General features: G+C 32.5%; 1 protein-coding gene and 1 long non-coding RNA gene across 2 annotated transcripts; both read right to left on the reverse strand.

The window, feature by feature from the left end:
• Positions 1–645: 645 nt before the first annotated feature.
• On the reverse strand, positions 646–4,253 carry LOC128547906 (uncharacterized). The gene is made up of 2 exons (XR_008366764.1): positions 4,112–4,253; positions 646–3,482 (listed from the first exon to the last, which is right to left on the reverse strand). It is a non-coding gene; the product is annotated as an uncharacterized LOC128547906 (long non-coding RNA).
• Positions 4,254–5,016: 763 nt separating this feature from the next.
• LOC123530367 (fibropellin-1-like) lies at positions 5,017–26,255 on the reverse strand. Its single transcript, XM_053520860.1, has 18 exons — positions 26,036–26,255; positions 24,859–24,972; positions 22,925–23,038; positions 20,935–21,048; positions 18,953–19,066; positions 17,830–17,943; positions 15,022–15,135; positions 13,794–13,907; positions 12,920–13,033; positions 11,822–11,935; positions 11,530–11,643; positions 10,241–10,354; positions 9,559–9,672; positions 9,231–9,344; positions 7,473–7,603; positions 7,175–7,239; positions 6,565–6,728; positions 5,017–5,135 (listed from the first exon to the last, which is right to left on the reverse strand). The coding sequence occupies exons 1-18, from the start codon at positions 26,253–26,255 to the stop codon at positions 5,017–5,019; spliced, it is 2,181 nt and encodes a 726-aa protein (XP_053376835.1).
• Positions 26,256–26,280: the final 25 nt, after the last annotated feature.

Below are 26,280 nucleotides of genomic sequence, written 5' to 3' on the forward strand. Positions count from 1 at the left end.
ATCAACAATTCATTTGCCTGACTTCACAATTATTACGTCATAGCGTTAACGGCATAGCAGCGCGCTGAAAAAGAAATCAACAGAAATTAGGCAATATTTGATGGAACTCGGCAAGGACGTACATAATAATCCTTGATAACGTGTTAGAATTTTATAATATATCTCAAACAGTGATTTGTGCTTGTATAAAATCATTGTTTGTCAATTAGATGCGTATTATTATATTACTCGGGCTACGCCCTCGTGATATAATTCCTTCGCATCTAAACTTCAAACAATGATTTTATTCAACGACAAATCACTGTCTGGTGTATATTATTTCTTTATTATTTTCAACAATAAAATATCATACTGATCGACTTGTTTTTGAAGATATTATATGTTTTAAGTGAGCAATATGAAAAATCTGTGATAAAAGATACGTTTGAAGATATACAATAAAACATTTCTGAAAAGAAATTTATAAAATTAACGTAGCTATAAAACTGTTAAAAAGAATTAAACCGGCTGGTCCAGCTTGTTTGGGTAAAGCCTACATTATATACACTGCCTGACAAAATGTTTGACATTTGATATTTTCCAGACAAATAGTCAGATGGAAACATCGTTCAATTGCATAAAAAGGGAAAAAAATGATATATACAATTATCATGGAACTACATGTTTTCAGTTGTATTTGTAAACTGCCTACGTGTATATCAAAGGCCGGTTTTGGACCAAACATTAGTACGAAAGATAACATTTGTGTATTAAATAAGACTTAAAAAAATAATGTAATCTGGAGTTACTTTTGAAGATTTTGATATGTTCCTTAAGCTTTAATGACCACTGATAACATCAAAATGTAGGTAATATTGACCTACCTTTATGCAAGGTTAAGCAAAAAATAATCGATCAGTTTGCACAAAACTGGCATTATGATATATTAGAAAATTCTACATGAGCACTTTTATATAGATTAATAGTCTTGCTTTTATTTCACATAAACTTAAGACACTTTTCAATAAACAACTTTTGTCAGTCACTCGTCGAGATTTTTTCTCTTATAGACTGTAGATAGATTCCAGTCGCTTGGCTACATGTAGATCTGTAAATATTCTAGTAAATGCATTACTATGTCATGTTAAAATGTACAGGAAGAGTTTCATTTTGATTTTGGAATGTACAATGAATAATGGTCTGAGCAAACACTGCTGTATATCCAATCAAAATACTGTATACGGCCAATAATGTACAAAATCATAAAATTGTTAAATTATGAAAATCACTCAGCATATGAAAACCGTGCTTTTGCTGTATGTAATGAAATCATGTACCAATAATTAAAACTTAATCCTTTATTAAATAAATTCAAACCTGTAAAGGTACTACTTTTAGAATATGTACTTATATTTCTTAGTAGAATAATCAATTTATGGTAACTACGGCGGTAGCTATGAGTTTGGATTCGTCGAATATGTCCCTTCTTAAGAGAAAAGGAAGAGCAAGTAATGGCCGCATGACATGGCATAACGATCTGCACGGTATTTAGCATATTAAATGTACAGTGCTTCCTTTTTACAGCGGCCCTCTTCTTTGAACAACAATTCCCTCCTTGCAACAACACTTGCTACTGACTCCAAAATATGCTTATTGTTCTTTATTTTACCTCTCTACAACAACTCTCTCCGAACAACAACCAAATTTTCCGTCTTCAAAAGAAGTTGTTGTAGAGAGAGAGCACTGTATATTCTAAACTCATAGCATTGTTCAGTTTCCTGTATGATATTTCAAAATTCCATTTGAGTAATTAATAACCTCAAAATATTTCAACCTAATTGATACAAATATGATTGATGATATTCTACGTATACATAAAGTGTAATATGTACAAAACATCTTAATAATCAAAAACACACAAAACGTGGAGTGGAGTAGAAACATGAATGAAACTGTTTTGATAACAAATGTACACCGGTTTATATGCTTATGCGGTTTTGACTAACTGGTAAGCTGCTTCTTTTTTTTCAGATAATAATGTTTGTTTCTAAGGATTATTTTTATTTCATATGGCACATGTTCAAAAATGTTTTTCGACATACCAAGCGTGGCCATCGAGCACTTACTGTTAGATTATTATAAATGCGAATGCTTATGAAATAGAGATATATACGTTCAAAGATATACTCATATATTAATTAATATGAATAGCTAATTGTACCGGTGTATCTTATCAAGCCGATGTTGCTACTGACGATTTGTAAGCCATTCTTTGCAAAACGGTTGGAGATGGGTATACACATATCCTTCAAGATGATCTGAAAATTGGTGTTAAGGCTTGAGGCCTGATGCAGTTAACAATTGGATTAAAAAGCCGATTGGCCAATTTGTTGATCATGTTGTTTCGTTCCGTTAATGATTAACGTAAGACTGGAATATACCTTATTATTACATACTCCTTATTATTTCCCGTTAAGTTACAATGGTACCGGAATCGTCAATATTTTTCCATACACTGACGCCTGAATTTCATATCGGGCGCGTGACGTAATTTAATATGTGCCGTTTGCATTAATAATTTTGTTAAGGTCAGTATTGTCAATCTTATTCAGGCTATTGAAAAAAAATCGTAATATTTACATTACATATATGTAGAAACGTATGTAATAAAAAGGTTATTATCTTTGCATCGGGAAATAGCGGAAAAAATATTGCGTTCCTAAAGTCGCAAAATATTTCCGCTGAAGAACACGTGCATATTAATTTTCCAGATACAAAGCTAATAACCTATAACTATGTAAGACTGGACAATTTTTCTGTTTATAATAATTAGTAGGTGATAATGTAAAATATAAGTACAAGTACATACCGTTAGAACATATGTGTGTGTAACCTTCGCAAAATGTAAAGTAGATTTACATGTGCATTAATATTTATGTATGCATTTTATTTTCGTTGTTCATCATGAATTGTGCATATTTATGTCTTAAACTTGAAATTTGAAAGCTAATGTAATTTTATATTGCATGCCTTCCACAAACTATTACCAAATAATCATTTTAAAACGAATATTGTTTATAACGCACAATGTTAGCTCTATTAAGAAACTTCCGTTAAGAGTATCGATTAATTGGTCATTGATAAATAGTTTGTTTCTTAAGGTTCTAGATGCTTTTGATATTTTTACTTATTTTGGTATGTAGGATTTTCGCTTCCACCCAAGCACCCATTTAGATGTCAGAAACAGAAGTGTTCTCTCTTTTTTTTTGCAAAAAGACAATGTTGCAGTACTGATCAAAATTAGAAATATTCTCTGTCATGTCGGTAGTTTCAACTTCCTTCGGCATTCTTGAAATGTTATGTTGATTGTCTAACAGCTGTAATCTGTAGAACAGCTTGACCCTTCACGACTTGGGAAATATCTGTCTGATGTACGCGTTCGACCACTCATATGGTTTCCATAAATGCCAATGGAATGGTGTTGCCGTGTTATATTACCAAACCTGTAAAATTTTGTTATGTATTTAAGCATGTCTTCCTTTTTTCATACACTTTGTCATGATAATTAATAAGAAATTTTGCGTCGAAGTTTCCTTATTCGAAACACACCTGACTTTTTTTTACTTCTATCTCATTTATCAAACAAAATTGGTTGGGATGAGTCCGCATTAAGACATTATGTACTCTTTGTGGAAATCGCAATTCACTTTTAACTTTGAAAAAAAAAACTATTCAAGTATTTTGCACATTTGATAAACGGGAAGTGATGGCTTAACGTTATTTACACGGGTGACGTAGAATAAAGCCTGGATTCGGCCTACGGAAATGGAAATAATTTTATGAATTGGTGGAATCAGTGAGAAAAATTACTACAGTTGCAACGGACTATTTTTCCAAAATTAAAATATGATAACAATACATCAAAATAATATCTTAAAATAGCTTGAAATATGCCAAGCATTAAGCATGCTTAAATGCGTAAAAAAACAAGTTCATGGACCTATACTTTTTATTTCACAATATAATAGTCCATATGTTCATTTACAACTGTGAGAAGTTTCATTAAAATCTACAGTATCGATATATGCACATGAATAAAACTAGTTCATCATCATAATCAAAAAGAACTTACCAAGCAGAAGAAAATCCGTGTTTCAAGTTAGAATGTGTCAACTTCCTTTTCATTCTGTATGTACGGATAGATACACAGATAATTGACACGAGAATGATGGGTGAAATTATCGAGCAGACCACCACAATGATAACTAGTGTTACACCAACTGTAATTGTATAAAAGAATACTGCAATTTTATATATAAAAATTGTAATTGTATAAAGAAAACTGTAATTTTACGAATTAAAACTTTAATTGCATACACGAAAACTGTAATTGTATACATGAAAACTGTAATTGTATATTATACATAAAACGGTAACTATTCAAATAAAAAGTCTGATCGAATCGACAATAATTGCTATCACACATTTATTTTATCTACTAATTTACAGAATAGAAAAATGATGATATGGCTGAGTTAGGAATTTGAATATGCATAATATTTTAACTTTACTTGTGTATGCCCAATAAATATTTAACACTTACATTTTGTTTCATTTGATCTGAAAAATAGATAGCATTTATTAAATTCATTCACTTGTAAGCGACAGTTTATGCAGTTAATAGCAATCATCGTGAATATCCTATATTCTAATTAAAAGAATACTATGCATCTAAATCATTCAGTGAAGAACAAACTTTTTCCAAAAAAATATTAGTAATTATACTGACATCGATGTTATGTTTTGATTCCGTCGAATAGTATAACAACACTGGACAACAGCATATATCAAAACATGCAGACAATTTAAAATATAACTTTTGATTAAAAGATACGTACACTATCTTTAGACGTGTCATAATATTATATACGATAAACAGTTCAAATTTGAGTAGTTAAATGTTTAGTGATATCAGATAGATAGCAATTTCATAAAAAAATTCAATATGTTTTCTTAAGGCTGCTGTTTCATGGACACTCACATGCAGGTAGGGTTTCCATCCACTAGGGAACACTCTTGGGCATTCTGACATAACCCATTTAATGTCATGTACAATTCACAAAGAATTTTCCCGTCGTCTAATGTTTCATTTGTGACTGTAAGAAACCAAACCAACATAAGCAATTTAAGTTTATATTAACATAAACATATGGTTACATCACAACATAACATTAACAAAATATGTAAACTTATAGTCCAACATGAGTCAAGAAAATTTACAGATTAAAACCAGAAGAATAACCATCTTTCACCCAATATGTCACTTCCAGGAAGTTCTTTACTAAAACAAAAGGTACGGCAAGTCTGTGACAGGCGCGAGTAACTATCACTTTGTAAGTGTGAGACTTTTCGTGCAACAAATTATTTCTAACTGGGTCCAGGCATAATTGTTATTGGAGAGGTCTATCAAGACCTCTTCATTGTGGTGGCTTTCAAGCTAGGAGGATTTAGACTAATCTACTAATTTTACGGCGTTAGATTTCACTTTTTAGCGCAAGCAAATTACGGCGAGCCAGTCTATAAAGGCCCAATGCGCTTGCGCACAAGTAAGTCTTGAAATCCTCTAAGACGAAAATAATTGTTCGTTTAAAATAAAGAAATATAGTGTAATACTATATTTTTACCAATGTTGGAAACGGTTCAGTTATTAACAAAAAAATATATAGATTTACTATTCTTTGTTCGCAGTATTCAAAGATATGAATATGAATTGAATCACGTTAAAATGCATTTCGTTCGATTAAATAATTAATTGTTTAACTGGCGGGTTCGTTTGCCCCGTTCGGAAGATCTGCCGGAATAAGAAGAGTTCTTCCGAGCTTCTGTGTCTTCCACCCGATAGTCGGCCCGATAGTCGGATATGTTAATCACGTGATCAAAACAAAGCGGCAATTCGGCATATAAACCTTACAAGCGGAGTAATAAACTAGAACAAATAAAATGTTTAGAATTTCTTTTTCAAATAGCACATTAACAATAAAAATCTCTGAAAAAAAAAATGCATTTGAAAAAAGAATGATATATTTTTTCACTTGCGGCAGACGTCCGTTCGATTGGGATTTTCCTCTAAGCTTTTCTAAAGCTTTTCGGAAGCCATTCTCTTGGGTCCAAATAAACGGGGCAGTTGACAAACAAGCCAGTCATGTGAGGTGATCACAAATATGGTAAGATGTTAATATGGCAGTCAGTTTACAATTATTGCAGCGGTAACTTTTGAACATTTTTAAATGAAATTCAGTATCTAGGACTGGCGGAGGTTGATCATAGCCTGAAGATGACTTATTGATTTTAAGGTCATTAGGTCACGGTCACAGTGACCTGCAACAGGGAAACTGTTTTTCGTCTATAGCACAACCTATCATATAACCAGAGACATAGATAACAATTGTTATCTATGACTCTGATATCACTTTAAAAGGAGCAACACTGGACCTCTCCTAGGTTTCTTTTTTAAAAGAAGCCTACTTGTACAATTTGCGCCATCATTCATTTGAAATCGCACGATTTATGCATTAAGGCTCTTACCAGTTACGTCGTCAGTCTTGATTGATATTGCTGAAACTGTCTCGTTGAGAATTTTTAGTGTTTCAGCGCCACTGACGAGATTCAGAGTTGCTTTTATTAAATCACTATTTGCAGTTGTAACGTTTTCATATCTTACTTCGAAATCAACAACAACACTTCCGTATCTGAACAAAAATATAAAAACATGATATTTTAAGGCAATAAAAAATATAGTTCAAGGCGCCTTTTCTAAAAGGCAGAGTGATATAAAAAGATCAAAAATAAGGAACCAAATACTGGACGTTTGGCTTTTAATATTATCAATCATTAAAGATTTTTACCTAAATTAAATGCCCGACATGGTGAACATTTTCGAATTGCACTTGAGTCAAATGTTTGTTAAACACTATCGAAGTTTTTCAATTTTGATTTGCTATAGCCGGGGAATACAGACTTATATGTATATTTATATGTTTATTTCAAAGGTTTGCTAAAACCGTAAAAAAAATATTCAGCCAGTTTCCACACCATAAAGCATTCATTGTTTTCATTTTCATAAAGGGCTTGCATGTGCGTTAAACATGATAATGACTGCGTTCATTGTCTAAATCATAAAACACTGTTCTGTTACCTTATATCAAATATCATTATCTCCTTAAACATGTCTCCCATGTTCCGCTTAAAAAATGTCGTCAGCTAAGAAAAAAGAAATGGCGAGATTAATAGCTGTTATTAACTTTAAATCTGAAACGGTAAAACTTTTAACATGCAGGATAGATATGCTTTAAAAAGCTTCAAAATGAAGTATTTAATGAAAAACAGGTATGAAATATGTGCATTATTACATTATACAACGTATCAATGTTAATATATAATTAGCTTAAAAACATAAAATAAATTGTGCAAAAACTTGTATTAACAAGATATACCTCAACAGCAACAGTATAATAAACGGTTTTGTCTGTCAAATCAACGTTATTTGTATTGACTGCAAACACCATAACGATTTGTGTCCGTGCAATCTTTGGCAATGGTTTCTCAGAAGTAGTCAGACTTTTTTCTGAAATCAAAGAGAATAGTCAATTATGATTATATTGAGATTAGATTTGTTTTTGAAATTTTCACTTGTAAATGTGTCACTGTAACAATGACTGAAGAGAAAGTATTTGTTAACTAGTAATCATTACCTACGTAACAGTACACGTCTATGAACCGAAACACGTGCTGAAGGTTTATTTTCACATTTATTCTGACAAATATAAGTAATTGCATTTCCAAGACGCTGTCTAATGGTTTCAGTTACAAAATGTATAATATCATAATCATTATTATATATACCGTATTACAATATATAGCGATCCTAAAACAAATATACAAAGAGTTTCAGCAGTAAACCAAATCAGCATTCTATTCTGTTTCACAGTTTGAATCCTTTAAACCTTGAGCAAATTTACATGTATAACCGTTTACAAGATTTTCAACTATTCTGACATGGGCTAGACGAACATTCGTCAATTTCTGAAAGTGGTACAGTTATCAATAGACGTGTTTCAATACGCTGGTTATATGCGGATAATAGTTTCTTTATTAGCTAAAAATGCTAAGTTAATACTTTTTGTCATGTTGACATGTCCTGAACCGTGACTTTGAACAAAAATTTAACACTGGGGTTATTTTTTTTATCCAATATTTAATTAGCACGTGTAATCTTTTATACGATTGTTGCATATACCACCATTCTGAAAAACATTCACTCAGTTCCGATATGTACAATGGATTAAATATACAAATGTATATTCTATACTTTCACAAGAAATTATAACAAAGTTACAGATATCCCCCATTTAAGACAACACTCATGCGGAATTCATCAAACTTTCCTTTAAAACTACACGCCAGCGAAAGTAATTACCAATATTCAATGTATACACTGCAGCATAAAGTAATGTTACGATCATAATAGTTCCGGAGTCCTTTCAATGCTATATTTAGCAACATACACAAATAAAATATGACTTATGTCTTGCTTTGCATTATGAAAATGTACAACTATTTAAATATTAAGTATATCAATATCAAACATCTTTTTGTGAACAATTGTATTTTATAGCCGTCGGAAATTGATGAAAAACACATGGTTTGTACTGTATAATATAGAATCGAAGTAGATCTAATAGTATATGTTACAACACAGACTTCTGTGCATGTGACCTTGACATTTGAGATAGGTGTCATGGTATTGCAAATAACAAATTGTCTTGTAATGGTTCATACTTATGTCAAGATACTTATATATTACCAACCCATTAAGGGGAACAATTGTGCCAACAGATTTGATATTATATAGAGTTATTAATAGGGCACTAAATAGACACTGTTAACCTTTGATATCAAAGTGTGACATTGACTTGTTAGCTAGGGTTGTGGGTCTTGCGCGCAACATGTCATCTTAGTTTTGAAAATATATGTGCTAGTAAGTGATTTCAGTATCCCTTGAAGGATGGCAGAGTTATGGACCGGACATGAAATAGACCATTTTAAACTTGACCTCCAAACGGGGCCTTAACCATTCAGCTAGGGGTCTGAGTCTTGTACGCGACACGTCATTTCATTATTAGGAACTTTTATGCGAAGTATTGCACACAGCTATATGTATTTTGCAAGGTTTACATTACTGTTCATCTTACCAAAACTGCAGTCGACCCCCTCATAACCAGCAGTACAAATACACGTGTACCCATTCACAGTATCTGTACAGGTACCGCCATTTCGGCACGGACCAGAATTACATTCGTTGATCTCTATTGAAAAAAAGGAAAAAGTTATTAAAAAATGTATCCGCCGTCACAAAAAGTATTTAAGATCCCCTAAAAAAAAATAGAAAATTTGTTTTGTTGCAGCAAAGTTTCGTTTAAGGAACAGTTTTAGCAATTGCATTTACCAACCGAAAATATTTCTTAAATTGTTTTTTTTCTATTTAATATATGTAAGTCAAAAAAGTACGTAGTTAATTACCATTTGTGCAGTTAGTACCCTCATATCCAGCAGTGCATTTGCACGTGTAACCATTTACACGATCCTCACACGTGCCGCCATTCTTGCATGGGTCAGGCGAACATTCATCGATATCTGATAAATGGTTGATATACTTCTTAGGAAATTTCGCTCGTCAATTTCTAGTACGTGGACTTATGACATAGCTCTACTCACTTATAAACTCCATTAAATGGCAATGAAACCAATTTTCCATATTGACGTTCATATTCAATATCGGTTGTGTGAAGTAGTTTATGACGTCAATTTTACGTGCATGTGTCGTCACGTTTTAAAGTTATTTAACGATGAAATTTTCAATTATACTCAGGCTTGATAAAAAATTGCACCAATTATATCATAATTTAAGTGCAGATGCGTATGTAATAAAATATTATTTTGATTTGCATTGAGAAATACACCTTCGTTGTTTCACGAAATAAGATTACGCTCCTAAAGAAGCGCAATATTTGCAAGACAGAAACCGTGCATGTTTTGCGATGAAAATTCAATTTCCTAGAAACACGAAGACATCTTTTAGGAGGGCTATAAGTGCATTCAATATTCTAACGTTTGTAAACTTAATTATCATTTTGTTAAAAATCAGTCATATCATTTTCAAGCTGTACAAAAATATCAAAGTTTTCGTAAGATTGGTTCTTACCAGTCGTGCAGTGAGTACCGTCATATCCAGCCGCACAAGTACATGTGTAACCGTTAACTCCATCTTCACATGTACCACCATTTTGACATGGATTGGATGAGCATTCGTAGACATCTGAAACATATACACATGTTAGTTTTATTCTAGAGTTCATTATACATGTAATACAATTAGAACATTATATCATTTAAGTTGCAAGAATATTCAAATACAATGAAGTATTTCGTAAATCTATGTTAATCAGTCCGAGAGTTTTAGTATTATGTAGCTATTCAGTAAAGCTGTTGTTGATTTCCTTTAAATCTAGCATCAGTGTATGTTTTCAAAAACTAAAAATGTAAGGTACATCGTTATTTTTAAAGAGATTTACCTGTTTAGAAATTGTAAAGATTAAACGCATCCTAGATCCGAATTTCATATTTGAATATACGAACATTACTGCATATATTTATGTAAATGTCAAACCAATTTGCATTTTTGATGCATTCTTTACGTGATAAATAAGCAAAGTGATTTCCTCCCCTTGTGTTTTATCACTGAAAGCTAGTTATAGTTGATTGTAGTAAACAATAATGATATACTGGATAATTCACAGATTAATTGCTGTAATAGCTGGATCCCAGATTTACGTATTATTATAAAAATGGTCAAAGAACCAATCGTTTGCTAGAGAAGAACTAGCTGTAAAATACAGCATACGAATTTAGACCAATTAAAATCCATCACTCTGTAGAACAGAACAGAAGTTATAGATAGTTAGACAGATCTGGAGGCAGTCAGATTATTCGGTATCCTTAGAAATAATGAAATTGATATCTTCTTTTGCCTTCATAAAATCCTACATGAAATTAAATTTGCATCTCGAATACAGCTGCCATAGCTTTTCTATTCGTGTTAACATACTGTCGTTAATATATATACTATATATATACCATAAGTTTTTGTTGTTGAATACGTGTATAAAATATGTAATTACCAATGCCACGGTTGGCACCCTATAAAACCCATAGCACAAGCGCGTGTGTAACTGTAAATACGTTCTATACAGGTGCCTTCATCTTTGCACAGGTTAAACACAATCATTAAAATCTGACAAAAAGTAAGTGCAACAAAAATGTTTATCAGAATTATCATGCAATAATAAAAGTACGAATTTCGTATAATTCGTTGAGATATTACTCATGTAAATTTGATACTTAAAATAAATATATATTAATACGTTTAATCTAATAAATACAAACGAATTATTCTTAAAGAGCAGTTAGTATCTAAGCACAATTACTCCCTACCATTTGCACAATTTTGACTGTCGTATCCATCAGCACATCTACACGTATAACCATCAATAAGGTCTTCACACGTGCCTCCATTCTGGCATGGGTCTGATAGGCATTCATCAATATCTGTGACATAAACAAGACTTTCTAAAATGTAATCAGTTCATCAAGTGTATTTTGGTATTCTGAATATTGTAATAATTGTAATAATAAACCAAGAAACTGGACCCTCTTCGTTTTGTTAAAACTCAGTTTTTCCTATAAAAGATAAAGTCAAATTGACATATAAAAAGTCTGTTCTTACCAGATGCGCAGTGAGTACCATTATATCCAGCCGCACATGTACATGTATATCCATTTACACCATCTGTACATACACCGCCATTTTGACATGGATTTGATGAGCATTCATCGATATCTTTAACATAGACATAGATATTGTAGAAGTTATGGTACATCAAATAAAATATATAGATAGGTATTCAAGTTTTTTTTTCATAATAGTTTGATATAAAGTGAAGGTAAACTCCTTTCGTTCGTTTAACATCAAAATATGCAATGCGTTACTAAAGCAGTATGAATCGATACGAAACTCTGCATTCATCTTTCTTAATAACTCATTTTCATTTCAAAAAGTATTCCAATTTCATATAATAACCGAATATGTTCATCTGTCAAAAGTGTATGAAACCTTACATTAATTGAGCGTACAGGCCCTGTAAACATTTTACATCTTCAGTCAGGAGACGAAAATAGTTCTATTAACCTTCCTACATACTCAGTTAAGCTTTTAAGTTTCCTAACCTGGAACTGAATTTAAAAAATACAGTTTAACTGAATTTTTACACTGCAACATCGAACTGTGGAACAATGAAAGAATATTTAAAATATCTGAGATGCTTTGATGTAAGTATCATGTTTACATGTACGAATATTTATGTCACTTGCAGCTTAACTCCCAATAACTGAACATCTTTTATATTTTCACCAAAAACAAACCATAAATGCTGAATCAGAAGACATACAGAGGGAAATTCTAAATCCTACAGGAATTAACCTGTGTAACTATTGTACAGATTTATATGGTTACATACATGTACGTCTTGTATGTTTTAATGTTAGTAAAGTAAAATGTAACGGTACGTGTAGTTATTATATTTTTGCGAAGTATGATATATTCTGTTAATATATTCTCAGCAGTGCAATCGTTGTAATAGTAGGCAAAAAAAGTGAAGAAATTATGATTTTATTATACACTGAAGTGGTTCCAGTTAAAACACATATGGACTTTAGACAACTTAGTGTGTAAGATTCGTTTGTTGTTTGAAATTAGAGTTTTAAAGTTTAAATTAATAACTTATTTTCATAATGCAATTAGTAATATAAAGCAATTTTTTCCTACCATTTTCACAATCAGTACTGTCATATCCAGCAGCACATTTACACGTGTAAGCATTGACAAGATCTTCACATGTACCTCCATTCTGACACGGCTCAGATGTGCATTCGGCAATATCTGTTTCGAAAGCATCTATAAATTATCGTTGTTAAATGATCATAATGCGATGCATATATATTGAATTTGGTTCACTTTCTAAAGTATTCGTGTTTCACACAAGGTAAAAGCGAAGGTTTTACCTGTGTTCATTTCACTTACAAACTAGGACTTGTAAAACTATTCCCGTACTAGGACTCAAAGTTGTATTATTTTGGCCCTTTGGAATTATGGAGTCAATATTTGCAATGTTTAAATTCAGTTCAGTTTATTTGTTTCTCGAGGGTTAAATGAGGGAAATGTTGGAAATTTCACTACCTCTTATGAGTAGACTCATTGAAATCGGGTAGGAAATATCACCCAACCCTCTTGAGATGCATGTTTCAATAAGTATTACATATTTATTAATTACTATAGTGTCGTGTGGCGGCCATATTATATCTCTCTAGACTCAACGCTGTTACATTTTCAGGTCCTTTGGAACAGGTGGCGTGAGTTATGATGCGCATTACATTACCTCTCGTGAACAGACTCAGTCAGATTGAATCTTTGCTTTGCGTTTAACAGAATGTGTTAGTACAATGAAAACGTGTATGAAAGATATAATCTTACCGACGCTTCTGTTAAACACTTATAGCGCATGTGAATTAGTTACAAACATTTATGTCTAATATAGTTTCTTTTAAGCCATTTTAAGGTGACCATCTTCGTTTTGTTAAGACTTATTTATATTTTGTTCCTGTAAAAATAAAGTTGAATTGACATAAAGGTCTGTTCTTACCAGATGCGCAGTGAGTACCATAATATCCAGCCGCACAAGTACATGTATATCCGTTAACACCATCAGTACATACACCGCCATTTTGACATGGATTGGATGAGCATTCATCGATATCTTTAACATAGACATAGCTATTGTAGAAGTTATAATACACAAATAAAATATATAGATAGTTTTAATTCAAACAGTTTGGTATAAAGTGAAGGTAAACCCACTTCGTTCGTTTAACATCAAAATATTCAATGCGTTACTAAAGTATTATGTCGAACCGTTTCGATAAATACAGCCTTCATCTTTCTTAATAACTGCATTTTCATTTCACAATAGTATCCAATGTCATATAACAATGGAATATGTTCATCTGTCAAAAGTTTACGAAACCTTACATTAAGTAAGCGTACTTCCCCTTACAAACATTTTACATCTAGTACGAATATTAACCTTGAATTAACATTACTACATACTCAGTTAGGGTTATACGTTTCTTAACCTTGAAACAGTTTAACTCAGGTACCTGGGTACACTTCAAATTTTGGCCCCGTCAATATTTGTAATAATTAGAAGTTCGTGATTTTGGATGTCTGTAAATTAAGGTGAGAGATAATGATTGTTAATTCTTTAGAAAATTTAAATAGCCGATACCAGAAAAATTTTGATGTCATTTGTAAAACTAACTGCTGCTAGTTTTGTTTGAATCGATGAGTCACCTTGGCGCGGGAAATTCAATCACGGAAGGGTTCCGGGCTTGTTGATTGATACTCAGGAACATATTCGCTCTTTTGTGAAAAAAAACGATCTGGATGGGCCCCCATTCCGTTTATATCCTGTAGTTCAGTAGGGACTATTAAATTGAGAAATGCAATAAAATTGGGCATTATTCTTGCAGCGGGATCATTGCGGGCTGTTCAAAAGTGCAAAACTGATGATGTTGGCCTGCTATTTTTAATGGATGGTGTAAAACTTTCGTTTTGATAACTTTCTGTATTCTTGTATGACAGTCCTGATCTTGCCATTAATTAAAAGCACAAAACATGCACGCAATTTATAAAATGGCCATCCGGATTCTAGTCGTTAGGGTAGTGCTATATTAGTGCAACTCGCTACATGTAAGCCTGGCCGTGCCCAAAATTTTCGAATCTAAGTGTATCCTAGTCTATGTAATCTGTAATATTTAATTATCTATATTTAAATATAAACGTGTGATCTTGTATAATGATTAACATATTACCGACACTGCAGTCCATATCATCAAACCCAGCAACGCAAGTACATGTATACCCATTAACAAGATCCGTGCAGGTACCTCCATTGTTGCACGGATCAGAGGCACATTCATCGATATCTTGCAAAAAGAACAGTAAAATGCATTCATATAATTTATTATTATAATTAACTACGTATTATAGTAAAATAGTTCTGGAGTACATTAGCACTTTGAATTTAAGATATGTAGGATTCAACTGAAAGATTAGATTTTGACATTGAATCGACACAGGCCACATCTGCATGTCATATTTTTCGTCATACCGTCAAAATCACAGTGGCGCGCAAAAGACCTGCATTTTGAAATTACAGCTATAAATGACCTGTAAGTTGATAATGACCAGAAATACAGTTGATATTGACACGTGTAAAACATGCAGGTCTAAAAACATCTACTGTAAAACAATAGAGTTGACAGTTAAAGCTGTAAAGTGGTTATGTTTCAAAGGCAAAGCTGTAATTTTTTGAAGGGAAACACGAGTTTTTTCAGCAATCTTTAATACATTTTGGTGGGATATAATTGAAATTCACAGAGACACACACTCTTCTAATCTTCTAAAATACTGGAATTGTAACTGTTATGGAGTAAGTACAAATGTGTGATTACCTAACAAAGTAGCAAATGGGGCATTTATATATAAGTACATACATTAACTATTTACATTATATTTGAAGCTGGTAAGTGCAAAAGAAATAATTCCAAGACTGTCATATGTTTTCATGACAAAGATAGTTTTATAAACATGAACTGAGGCATAGCTTCTACTTTTGTATCTTTTTCTTTAATTTTACAATTGCTATACTGTAAACATCTTTCATATTGTTCTTTCCTTACTGGATCATTTATTTTGCCATTTTTGTAGTATTTTGCTACTTAATTTACTAGTTGATACATGTATCAAACTCAAGGACGTTCAATGTAAACATCAGTCTTCAAAACATTCAATTCAATTTATTTTTCTTGATTCTTAATATTTATCCATTAAAATACATTTAGTAGTCTTTGCAAGGACTAGAAGGACTAAAAGAGCCAGTTGCCAATTTAGAATATGTCTGAAAATATTTTTTACAGCTATAAAAGGATAAAAGCATTCAATTTTAAATTCAATTAATTATTACATATTAATATCTTAAACTTCATTATAAACATCACTCTTAAAACATTCAAGAGAGCCAGTTGCCAAATCGCATACGAATAACAAACTGCATACTGGAAGGCAGTTGGTTATTTGACATTTTTCAGAAACTCTATTTTTCCGTCAAAAATGATTTTATTCAAATTAATACATGATTTTGCTTTGTTGCATTCTGCATTTCCGGAGGATCTTCTAACAGATATTATTAATTTTCACAGTAGCAGTCTTTAAGTGCCGTGTGGCGGCTGTAAAATGTCTCCCCGTACTTGTTTTGTAATATTTTATCGTCCTTTGGAATCATGGAGTACACACAATTATACTGTAATAGAATTCCGCCTAAGCCGATACTAGGGGGCGTGAGGGGTGTCGCATATTTCATTACCTCTCATGAACAGACTCAAGCAAACCGAGTCTGCAATTATTTTACTTGGTTGCATCTATGCTTCCGAAGGATCATCTAACAGATATTTTTTTGCCTTAAGATATTAATATTCAACACTTCTGATTGTTTATAACAGTCTTCATAAAGATCAGACTCGCGTGCAAATAATCAACTGCCAGCTAGTAGACAATTTTTGTTATTCATTTTTTTCCGAAAGTCTGTTTTTAGGTCGGAAATGATAAACTCGTCCAATTTAATCGTTGGTTTGTTCTTAATTATTATTATTTAGCCGTTTAAATGCATTCCGCAGTCGTCGTAAGGACCAGGAGAGCCAGTTGCCAAGTTGCGACATGTTTCAGAAAATCTTATTTTTCAACTTAACTTATGATTTGTTCCAACATATCTGTATCCATCACATTCAACATATTTGTCTACTTGTATGCAGTTGGTTATTACACCATTTTACAAAAAATGCATTTAGCAGTTTTTGCAAGGACCAGAAAAGTCAGTTGCAAATTTGCGATATGTTTCAGAAAACCTTTTCTTCAGAGATAAAGGATAAAAGCATCCAATTTAACATTCAGTTAATCTTTACTTATCTTTAACTTTAGGGGGGGGGGGGAGGCAGTGTTGCATTTTCCATTACTGCTCATGAACAGACTCAATCAAACCAAGTCTGCAATTTTCACTGATTGTATTGTTCTCGATGCTTCCGAGGGATCTACTTTCCGGATTATATTTAAATATCAACATCAGTCGTCTAAACATTCCGGAGAGGTAATTGCCAATTCGCGTGCGAATAATCCACTACATACTTGTAACCTTTTGGTTTTTTTGACCTTCTGTTCAGAAAATCTTTTCTTTTTGTCGAATATTATCAAATCATTCATTTTATTCGTTGGATTGTTCTTAAATATTGATATTAAACATATCAGGATCATAAAGGTATAAATTAAGTATTCAATGTATCGTGTATTTTGTTTTTACAAATCATATTTCAATTTATAGATGAGTGTAGATGGAAACATTCATGAAAGCCAGTTGCCATTTCGAGTGCAAATAAGAATCAGACTACCAAAAAAGCAAATGCATTGAAATTGTTGAAAACTAACATCTAACAGCATAAATGACGAAATTTAAATTCATTTCAACATTTCCAACAAACAAAAAATCCTGAGAAATGTCGAATAATAGCAAAATATTATTACCTTCTATGCCAATTATTTTTTATCATTTATGTAAGAGAAATACTCACCTAGTTCACAATTTAAACCATTATATCCTGTAAGGCAGGTACATGTTCGTCCATTCACCTTATCTGTACATGTGCCGCCGTTCAGGCATGGATTTGACGCACAATCATTGATATCTATGTCAGGATAAACAGGAATTTATTGTTTAATGTGCTTTAATAATTCCAAAAGCACAGCAGACCTTACGTTATTCAAACTGAAGATATATAAGCGTTTATCAAATGTTTTATGCTCATCTAATCAAGTACAAACTACGGTCAAATAATAATTGTTGGCAGAATCACCATTTTTATTAGAGGAATAGTTTCTGTTTTTCCTGGATCTCATGCATGTATAACATGTGCATTATCGAGTGCAGAGCACATTATGGTGAATTTGCTTATTGTGCAACATGTAATTCCAATTATACACTTACAAACCTCATAAAGCAATTAACAAAAAAGAAAATCACTTTTTGAAGATTTTTTGTCAAGATCATATGACTATTGCATACGACACACTATAATAAGATACTTAGTTATCACACGAATACTTTTGTCCAAAACCAAGGAACTCTATCTCCATTTTCAAATTTTACTGCTGTTTTCCGTTAAAATGATCACGTATCATTTCGTTGTAACTGTTACTGTATTTTGTTACTTCATTTGTTTCCGTTCAAATAAAACAAGTCACAATTTGTCCATTGCCAGTGACATCAGTCATCCCTTTCATAGAAGTACAAATTCTGATTAAATGCCCTGTTTCGGCCTTTCAAATTTCTTGTAACAAATAAAGTTCATAATATCCTTATATACTTCATATACAAACATCCGAGACTGTATAATATACAAAGAAGCACATTTATACGAGAGGAGTAATTGTTTTCTCGCATATGACAGTCTATATCAGATAATTTTCACTTAGGACATATCTCAATGAACTATAAGTTCTTTAACGGTGGTGCACGGAAGGCCCGGGAGTGTCTAGTCAAAAACTGTGGTTTCAGTTCAGATTTGACCCAATCAAGACTTGTGGACCCATGCTCAGTTCAGGTTCGACAAAGGAAGTTTACTTTACCCGTTATCTTGTGTAATTATTCATATGATGCCGACCATATAATAATTCTATATATATATTTTTAATTACCTGTAGCACATTGCACACCATAGAAACCAGCAGCACATAAACATGTGTAGCCGTTTACTTTATCTTCGCAGGATCCATGATTCAAACAGGGGTTGGACAGACATTCGTCATTTTCTAAGTATGCAAATATTACAGGTAAGTATATGATTGCTATTTCATGGCTTAATGCTAAAGTAAGGTTAGTGAATATTAATGCATGCTTTTTATCATGTTGTAATATGTATCCGTAGTTGGTTGCTAATGGCAAAACACAATAAATCCTTTTCAGAAGTATCCAAATTATCAATTAGATATATGCATCTAACAAAAAAATGTAAATTCATTACAATAATTAGTTAATATCTTCTTATTAATTATATAAAATCACATGACTTGTATGTTATGAATTAAACCTATAAGAACGTGCTTAATTATATAACCCTTTTCCCTAAAACAGATACATACGATTCCTGAACATGTATGGACAATGAAAACTGTTATTAAATTAATATACAATGATTTTGTCTTTGAATAAAGCTATATAAGACATCTTTCATTTCAGAATGGATCTAAATTTAACGTCGGTGATCCTCTAAATTACTTTTTACATCACGTGTACGTCAATACGGCATTTTGGTATGCACATAGTTCTAGAGAAAATATGTATCAGCGTTCTTAGATTGAATATAAGCTTAAAATATTAAAATTCTATATTTACACAAAATGTAATGAAGTTTCGTATGTATGTTACAGTAACTACAGAAAGGTTTACAAATTCAAAGTCAATAAAAACTATTGAAAAAGCATATATTTAGCACCTAAACAAGCACAAAATTCAGGTATGATCGCATTTCAAGAATGATTCGTGTGTATGGATATGTAATAGATTGATATGTTACATAAAATAAATTGATTAAGCATATCAATAAAACAAGTGAAACACAATCAAATATAGCAACACTATAGGGAATAGCATTGTAACTGTCAGTGAATCTGGCAGCGTCCAAGACACATCTGCAGAGATGTAATTTGTTAAAGGTGTATTCCAAACCTAACATTTTACACACACAGTATTACAATGTTACATGAAAGTGTAAATTTAAGCTTTTTCCGTCCAGTGAATTCCTAGTATACGTACCAAAAAGCATAAAATGTAAATCACAAAAGTTGGCTTGTGAAATAGTTTATAAAAGACTAACCTAAACACGCACAGAAAGATGTATTTATTGACAGAAAGCAGAGCAACATTAAAACTTAATGACCGAACAAAACAAACCAGAATACAAGTGCCAACACAGATCAGTCCCATTTGGTTTTAAGACATCATGCCTATCATGTAGTTTTCTATCAGTTCCGTCAATAAATAATCTAAAGCGAAACCACAGACACATGTATTTATTGCTTTTGACGAACGCAGAGCAAAAAACACACTTAATGGTCCGACAAAACAAACCAAAAGAAAAACATCCGCACAGATCAGTCCCACTTGACTGTAAGATATTCCTATCATGTTATCTTCTACAAGTTCCGTCAATCTGAGAAAATCGTAGTGCTAAACTGCAGAAAGACCGAACACTTAACTTGCTGTGTATCTTATAATTATAGGGTCTAAACCTCTTTTAATTAAAAAATGTATACAGATGGAAAAGTGTCATAAATCAATATCGTACGAGGTATGTAAACATCTCTATGGAAATGAGAATTTGATATACTTTGTAATGGGAGTGTTAATATATTTTTTACTTTAAAAGTTAAGTATAGTAAAACGTTTCTGATGTTTATTATAATGGTGGCCCTGCTGAAGAAGTTGTTAGGAAATGTATTGATTACCGTCATTGAAAATTTTATCATGACTACCCATTGTGGCAAATTATTTTAATTGTGAAATACACACCCCGGGTAAGCTAAGAATTACAACTTTCTCAGACAAAAAAATAGAGACATTATGCATTCAAAATTAGTTGATATATTGTAATAATAGAAGTGTTTGGAATTATGTTTACCATCTGCGCATGTTGTACCCTCATATCCAGCTGCACATTTACATTCGTAGGCATTAACAAGATCCTTACAAGTACCGCCATTTTGGCATGGATGTGAGGAGCATTCATTTATATCTGAAAGAATAAAATCTTAACAGAAAAAATACCGAAAATTTGAAAATTATGTGTTAGTTATACAGTAACAAAGGTTAACAAAAAAATTGATAATGAACTAAAATTTTCTATAGAGAACATTTGCCCTAAAGGCAGCCTTAACCTGAACGGCAGTTTGTCGACAGATAGACTTGATGTAGATATTACTGTGCAATGATTCTGAACCAGTAGTGGTTGACCATAGTACTTTTCAAACTTATATTAATTTTGAAACATTTTTAGCACTGACAAATTAAATATACCTACGCATACATTTTTTTAAATAACTACAATCACATTGAGGTATTCAATACATTGCGTGACGACGTCGCAGGTGGTGGCATTGATTTTACAGAAATTGGGTGGGGTTGGGTTTTACGTGGAATCGATACAAAATGGTCACATATCACCGAATTACAGAAAGGAGTAACTAATTTGCTAAATCAGTTAAATCAACTGAGGCTGCTATGATTGCAACAACACTATTTTTTTTAAATTTATTTAAAGATTCATAATTGTATACCCCATTATGTTTAAATTCAACAGGAAATATCACTTTAGATGATCAATACTCCAAAACGCCGCATGTTTTACAGAAGAAAAATGTAACGTTCGTAATCCTGAACTCCAACTGTGCCCTTGACCCAGTGAGCTGTGTTACAAGTATGTACATCATCCTGATGAGATAAGCAACTGATGCTCGACTGAAGAAATTTCTTCCACCTCTTCGTAAGATATGGTATGGGCAAGATAAAACTAACTATGACATTGAATTGGACTGAGAGATTTCAGTTGTACACTCTATACGTCGTCTTGATATGAATTAAATAGTGGTAAATGGTAGTTGTTTTTAGAAATCCAGCGATTTACGGGGTGTGCAGTGGACACGAAGTGAAGCTACCTGACCTATTACCTCCAAATATTGTACTGACTTTCAACCAAATGGCATGGATTATGTTTTATACTGGTCGTATTATTATAGTAAAAATGTATGTGTAGTTATCTGAAAAACCTTGAAAATGGAAAATGTGACCTGGTAAATGACATGAGATTTGATAATATCCTATCAGCTTTTAGAAAGTATGGAGCGGACACAAAGTGGAGTACTTTTATCTTTAACATCCAATGGTGGCATTCACACTTAAACAAGTGACACTTATCGTATTTTCACAGTAAACCTTCGTTTAAAGCTATTTGAGAATCCCTTAAATGGTTTCAATAATATAAGTTACAGAAATGCGGACGGACGGACAAACATGCATGAATCCATTATAGCACCTTTATACTTTGTATATGGGTTTAACATCACCACAGGCTTGTATTACTGATGCATGAGTTGAGTTCTAAATATGTGCACTTGATTGCCGTCATATATACAATACACATTTTGGTCAGACGGCAGGATGGATAAGGTTTATGTTTATGCCCTGAGAAAATTCTATCATTATTAAACTTATTGGCGTATAATCTAGTATCAGCTGTAAAGGTAACGCCTTCATTCTTTCATGTGATGAAACTTCTTAACTTATTATGTACATGTTTGAACGTCTAGCATACTTAACATACTTACCTAATTGTGTACGAAGTAATATGATGTAAATGTAAATATTTCAATGTACATTTTTGATAATCATTTCTCAAATCGTATCGTATTTGTCTGCAGCATCTCAATCAGGAGTAAAAAGAGATAAGAAGCTTAAATTTCCCCGCACTACAGAACAATAAAACTAGTACAATATAAGTACCATAGAAAAAACAATATTTGATACTTCAACAACTCCACCTACTTTCATCTCAAAAAGGGTGGTTGTACCATTCAAAGTTGTACTTGCTTAATATAAAATAAAAGCAACCATACCAATTCCACAGTCTATGCCCTCATATCCATCTACACATGTACACGTATAACCGTTTACTTCATCTTCACATGTAGCATCATTTTTACAAGGGTCAGATAAGCATTCGTCAATATCTGTCAAATTGAATAATTTATGTTTATGAATTAAATATGTTATATGAAGCTGATCAAGTAAAAGCTATGCATCCATATCATTTGGTTTCCGCTTATATGTAAAAAATAAAGTCAGACAGGAAAATACACATTCAAAGCCACTATTTGTATCGCTCCACATTGAAATGTGTGTATCTGTATATTAAAACACGTACATAGCTGAGCACACGCATACATTAATATGAATGAATGCAATAATAGTAACAGAAATGATAAGCAGCCACAAAAATACATAAATGAGGAACACATCAGCACAATGCCTTCGAATGGCATTGGCGAAAACACCATATTGAACTTTAAACTAGTTTACTGGCGTCAGACTTAACTCTTTATCCCCTTCCATGCTCATGAATTACACGACAGTGGAAATAAAAGTGTGCCCGCCAAGAAAATACCTTACACAAGAAAGAGTTATCAAAAGGATCCCACTGTAAAACACAAATATGATAATATAAACAAATATATCTAATACATTGAAACCGTAAACGTATGAGCTCGTTGACTTACTGAAGCCAGAGAGTCAAAGGGAACACATTTAAGAACGTGACTAAGCAACCGAGTTATACTGGCGACCCTTCCCTAAAATCAGACTAAAGAAACAAGACTTGGCATTATTTTTGTATTGCCTTCAGGCTATTAAACATTATGATTACGAGAATGTTACAAATTTTGTTGATCACATCTCCATATAAATCAAGTTTTGAAAAATATACATCAAGAGTCATGTTTTAATTTTGAATTTAATCATTAATTCCAAATTATAGAGATAAAATTTAGCAAACGCTATATGTTTTTCATGACAACGATAGCTCTGCTGAGGAAGCTATCTGGTAATATCAATAATTAGAAGGATAGGGCTATATTCATAGTCGTTACTCAAACTCACACTTGACTCGAACTTGGGTAAGTATCATTCAAGTGGACTTCGAGTAGAACTTGCGGGAGTGTAAGTGGAGATCGAAAGTCATGTTCATAAATTCCACTCAATCTTAACTTACGGAAGGACAGCTCGGGTAATGGTTTCATTGTACACAATGAATTTAGCGGATTATAACGGTTTATATGACAATAACATCAAAGGTATGCAAAAGTGCTAATCATTGTTTTCGTAGTCGGAAGTTGTTATCTTATTGCTTGTCTATTTGATTTATAATCGTCCTTCCGTCCGTTCGTCCATCCGTCTGAGTACAGACGTGACCGTTAGGCAATTTATTTGAATGTACTAAATAAGTGGTGTTGGAGTATTGTCTATAAATATAGCCCTTTATGTTAAAGTCTTCAATATAACTAAAGGGTCTTCCAAATCCAGGTGATATCAAAATTAATGCCACCTCTGTAGCAACATATTTTCGAATGTACAATACCATTATTAATAAAGATATGCAAATCTAAAAACGAAGCACAGGTATCCACATTGCAAACCTCATAGCGTATAGGGGGCTTCATTTTTAAACGATAGCGATTTTCTCTAGTGTCATTCAGAAACCGACGCGAGGAAGGAAGCGCAAGCCCGTTAATTGAATGTTTAAGATCATCATCAAAATCAGTTTAGTGCATCATTCGGAAAGAGTCTTGATTTTCACAAATCTAACATGCATTCATCAATAAATAGTAGTAGACGCTTGAAAGAAACTGAATTAAAATGTGTTCTTTTAATTTCATAAAGTCCTCCAATTGAGTATCAGTGAATATGAAACATATTTAAAGAAGTAAGCTAAAGTCAATTGAAAATAAAATCATTCTTTAAGGTTAACAGAGATGCAATAAAAGTGAATGCATACCATGTGCACAGATATATCCTTCATATCCAGAAGCGCAAGTACACTTGAAGGCATTGGTAAGATCTTCACATGATCCTCCGTTCAGACATGGACTAGACAAGCATTCATCAATATCTGTTAAATTTCAAAACTTTCCTTAAATAGAACTATATTCAAGTCTTGTGTTATCAGTGTAATAAGTACATACAGCTGTACCGCATATCTCAGCGTAATGTATTGCAGTCATAATACATATCAGTGCATTCAACGCAAAATAGCTGGGTTTGCATTCCGAAAATCTGAATCTGTAAGTTACTTTGTGTTTTACTTCTAAATATAATCTTACTTACAATAATTATTTCTTTTTGAAATAGTGGGAGAAATAAAATAAAAATGAAGTTAAATTAACATGAATTTTTTTGACTTTGAAATTTGAGCTAGAGTGATTACCCTTTACGTGTATCATTGTCATGTTATGTTGAATATTTATGCATAATTAAATGAATATTCATCTATACATGGACAATTTAACACCTGACAAACTTGACCCTAGGTCTATAAGTGTGAAACTGATCTTTGAGCCAGGGGCCAAAATTTTTAAATCCCTTGAAGAGTTAGTGGTCTTGGGGTCTTGCATGCTATATGATGTCTTATTATCTAAAACACTATAGCAACATATCTTCAATATTTCATAAGGGATACAAAATTATTGACAACACCATAAACACATAAGAAAATAAAGGCTATTTCCTACCGAAAGAATGATATCTGGTGTGAACTTTCACTAAAGTATATTATCGAGAAAATAATTAGATAATGACCTTTTATATAACTACAACGTGCGAAAGTACAGGTGTTGGCATTAATATCAACTCATATAAACATGATACGGGTCTGAAAAGCAGTAGATTACATCTAATATATAACGTTAACGATGATTAATCACACTGAAATTATATTTCTGCCTATTTCTTGGATTTCTTATATCCAGAACTGACATGTATCTTTGTGGATTTATTTGTATCGTTCCAATAATATGGTAAAAAAACAAATATAATAGTACCTTCATCTACATTATTGTATTTTGTGTAACCGGAATTTGCTAGGCTTTCATCAAACGAGACGCTTGCGCCCAGTTAAAATATCCATGCTCCATGCTTATATACCTTTTCTAGAGTTATATTACTAAATTTCATACCAATTCCACAGTCGGTGCCTTCATATCCAGCAGCACATAGACAATTGTAACCATTTACTCGATCTTCACATGTAGCGCCATGCTTGCACGGGTCGGAGAAACATTCGTCTGTATCTAATAATAACGTTTGAACAAATGCAATATTAAGCCGATCTGTAAGTGATATTACCCATATTAATGAGATACCACAATCAAACGATAAATTTGTGTAATTGGCCATACACCTGAGTAGGACTATGAGAACC

This window comes from Mercenaria mercenaria, chromosome 13 (assembly GCF_021730395.1).
Source record: "Mercenaria mercenaria strain notata chromosome 13, MADL_Memer_1, whole genome shotgun sequence".
Lineage (NCBI taxonomy): Eukaryota > Metazoa > Mollusca > Bivalvia > Venerida > Veneridae > Mercenaria > Mercenaria mercenaria.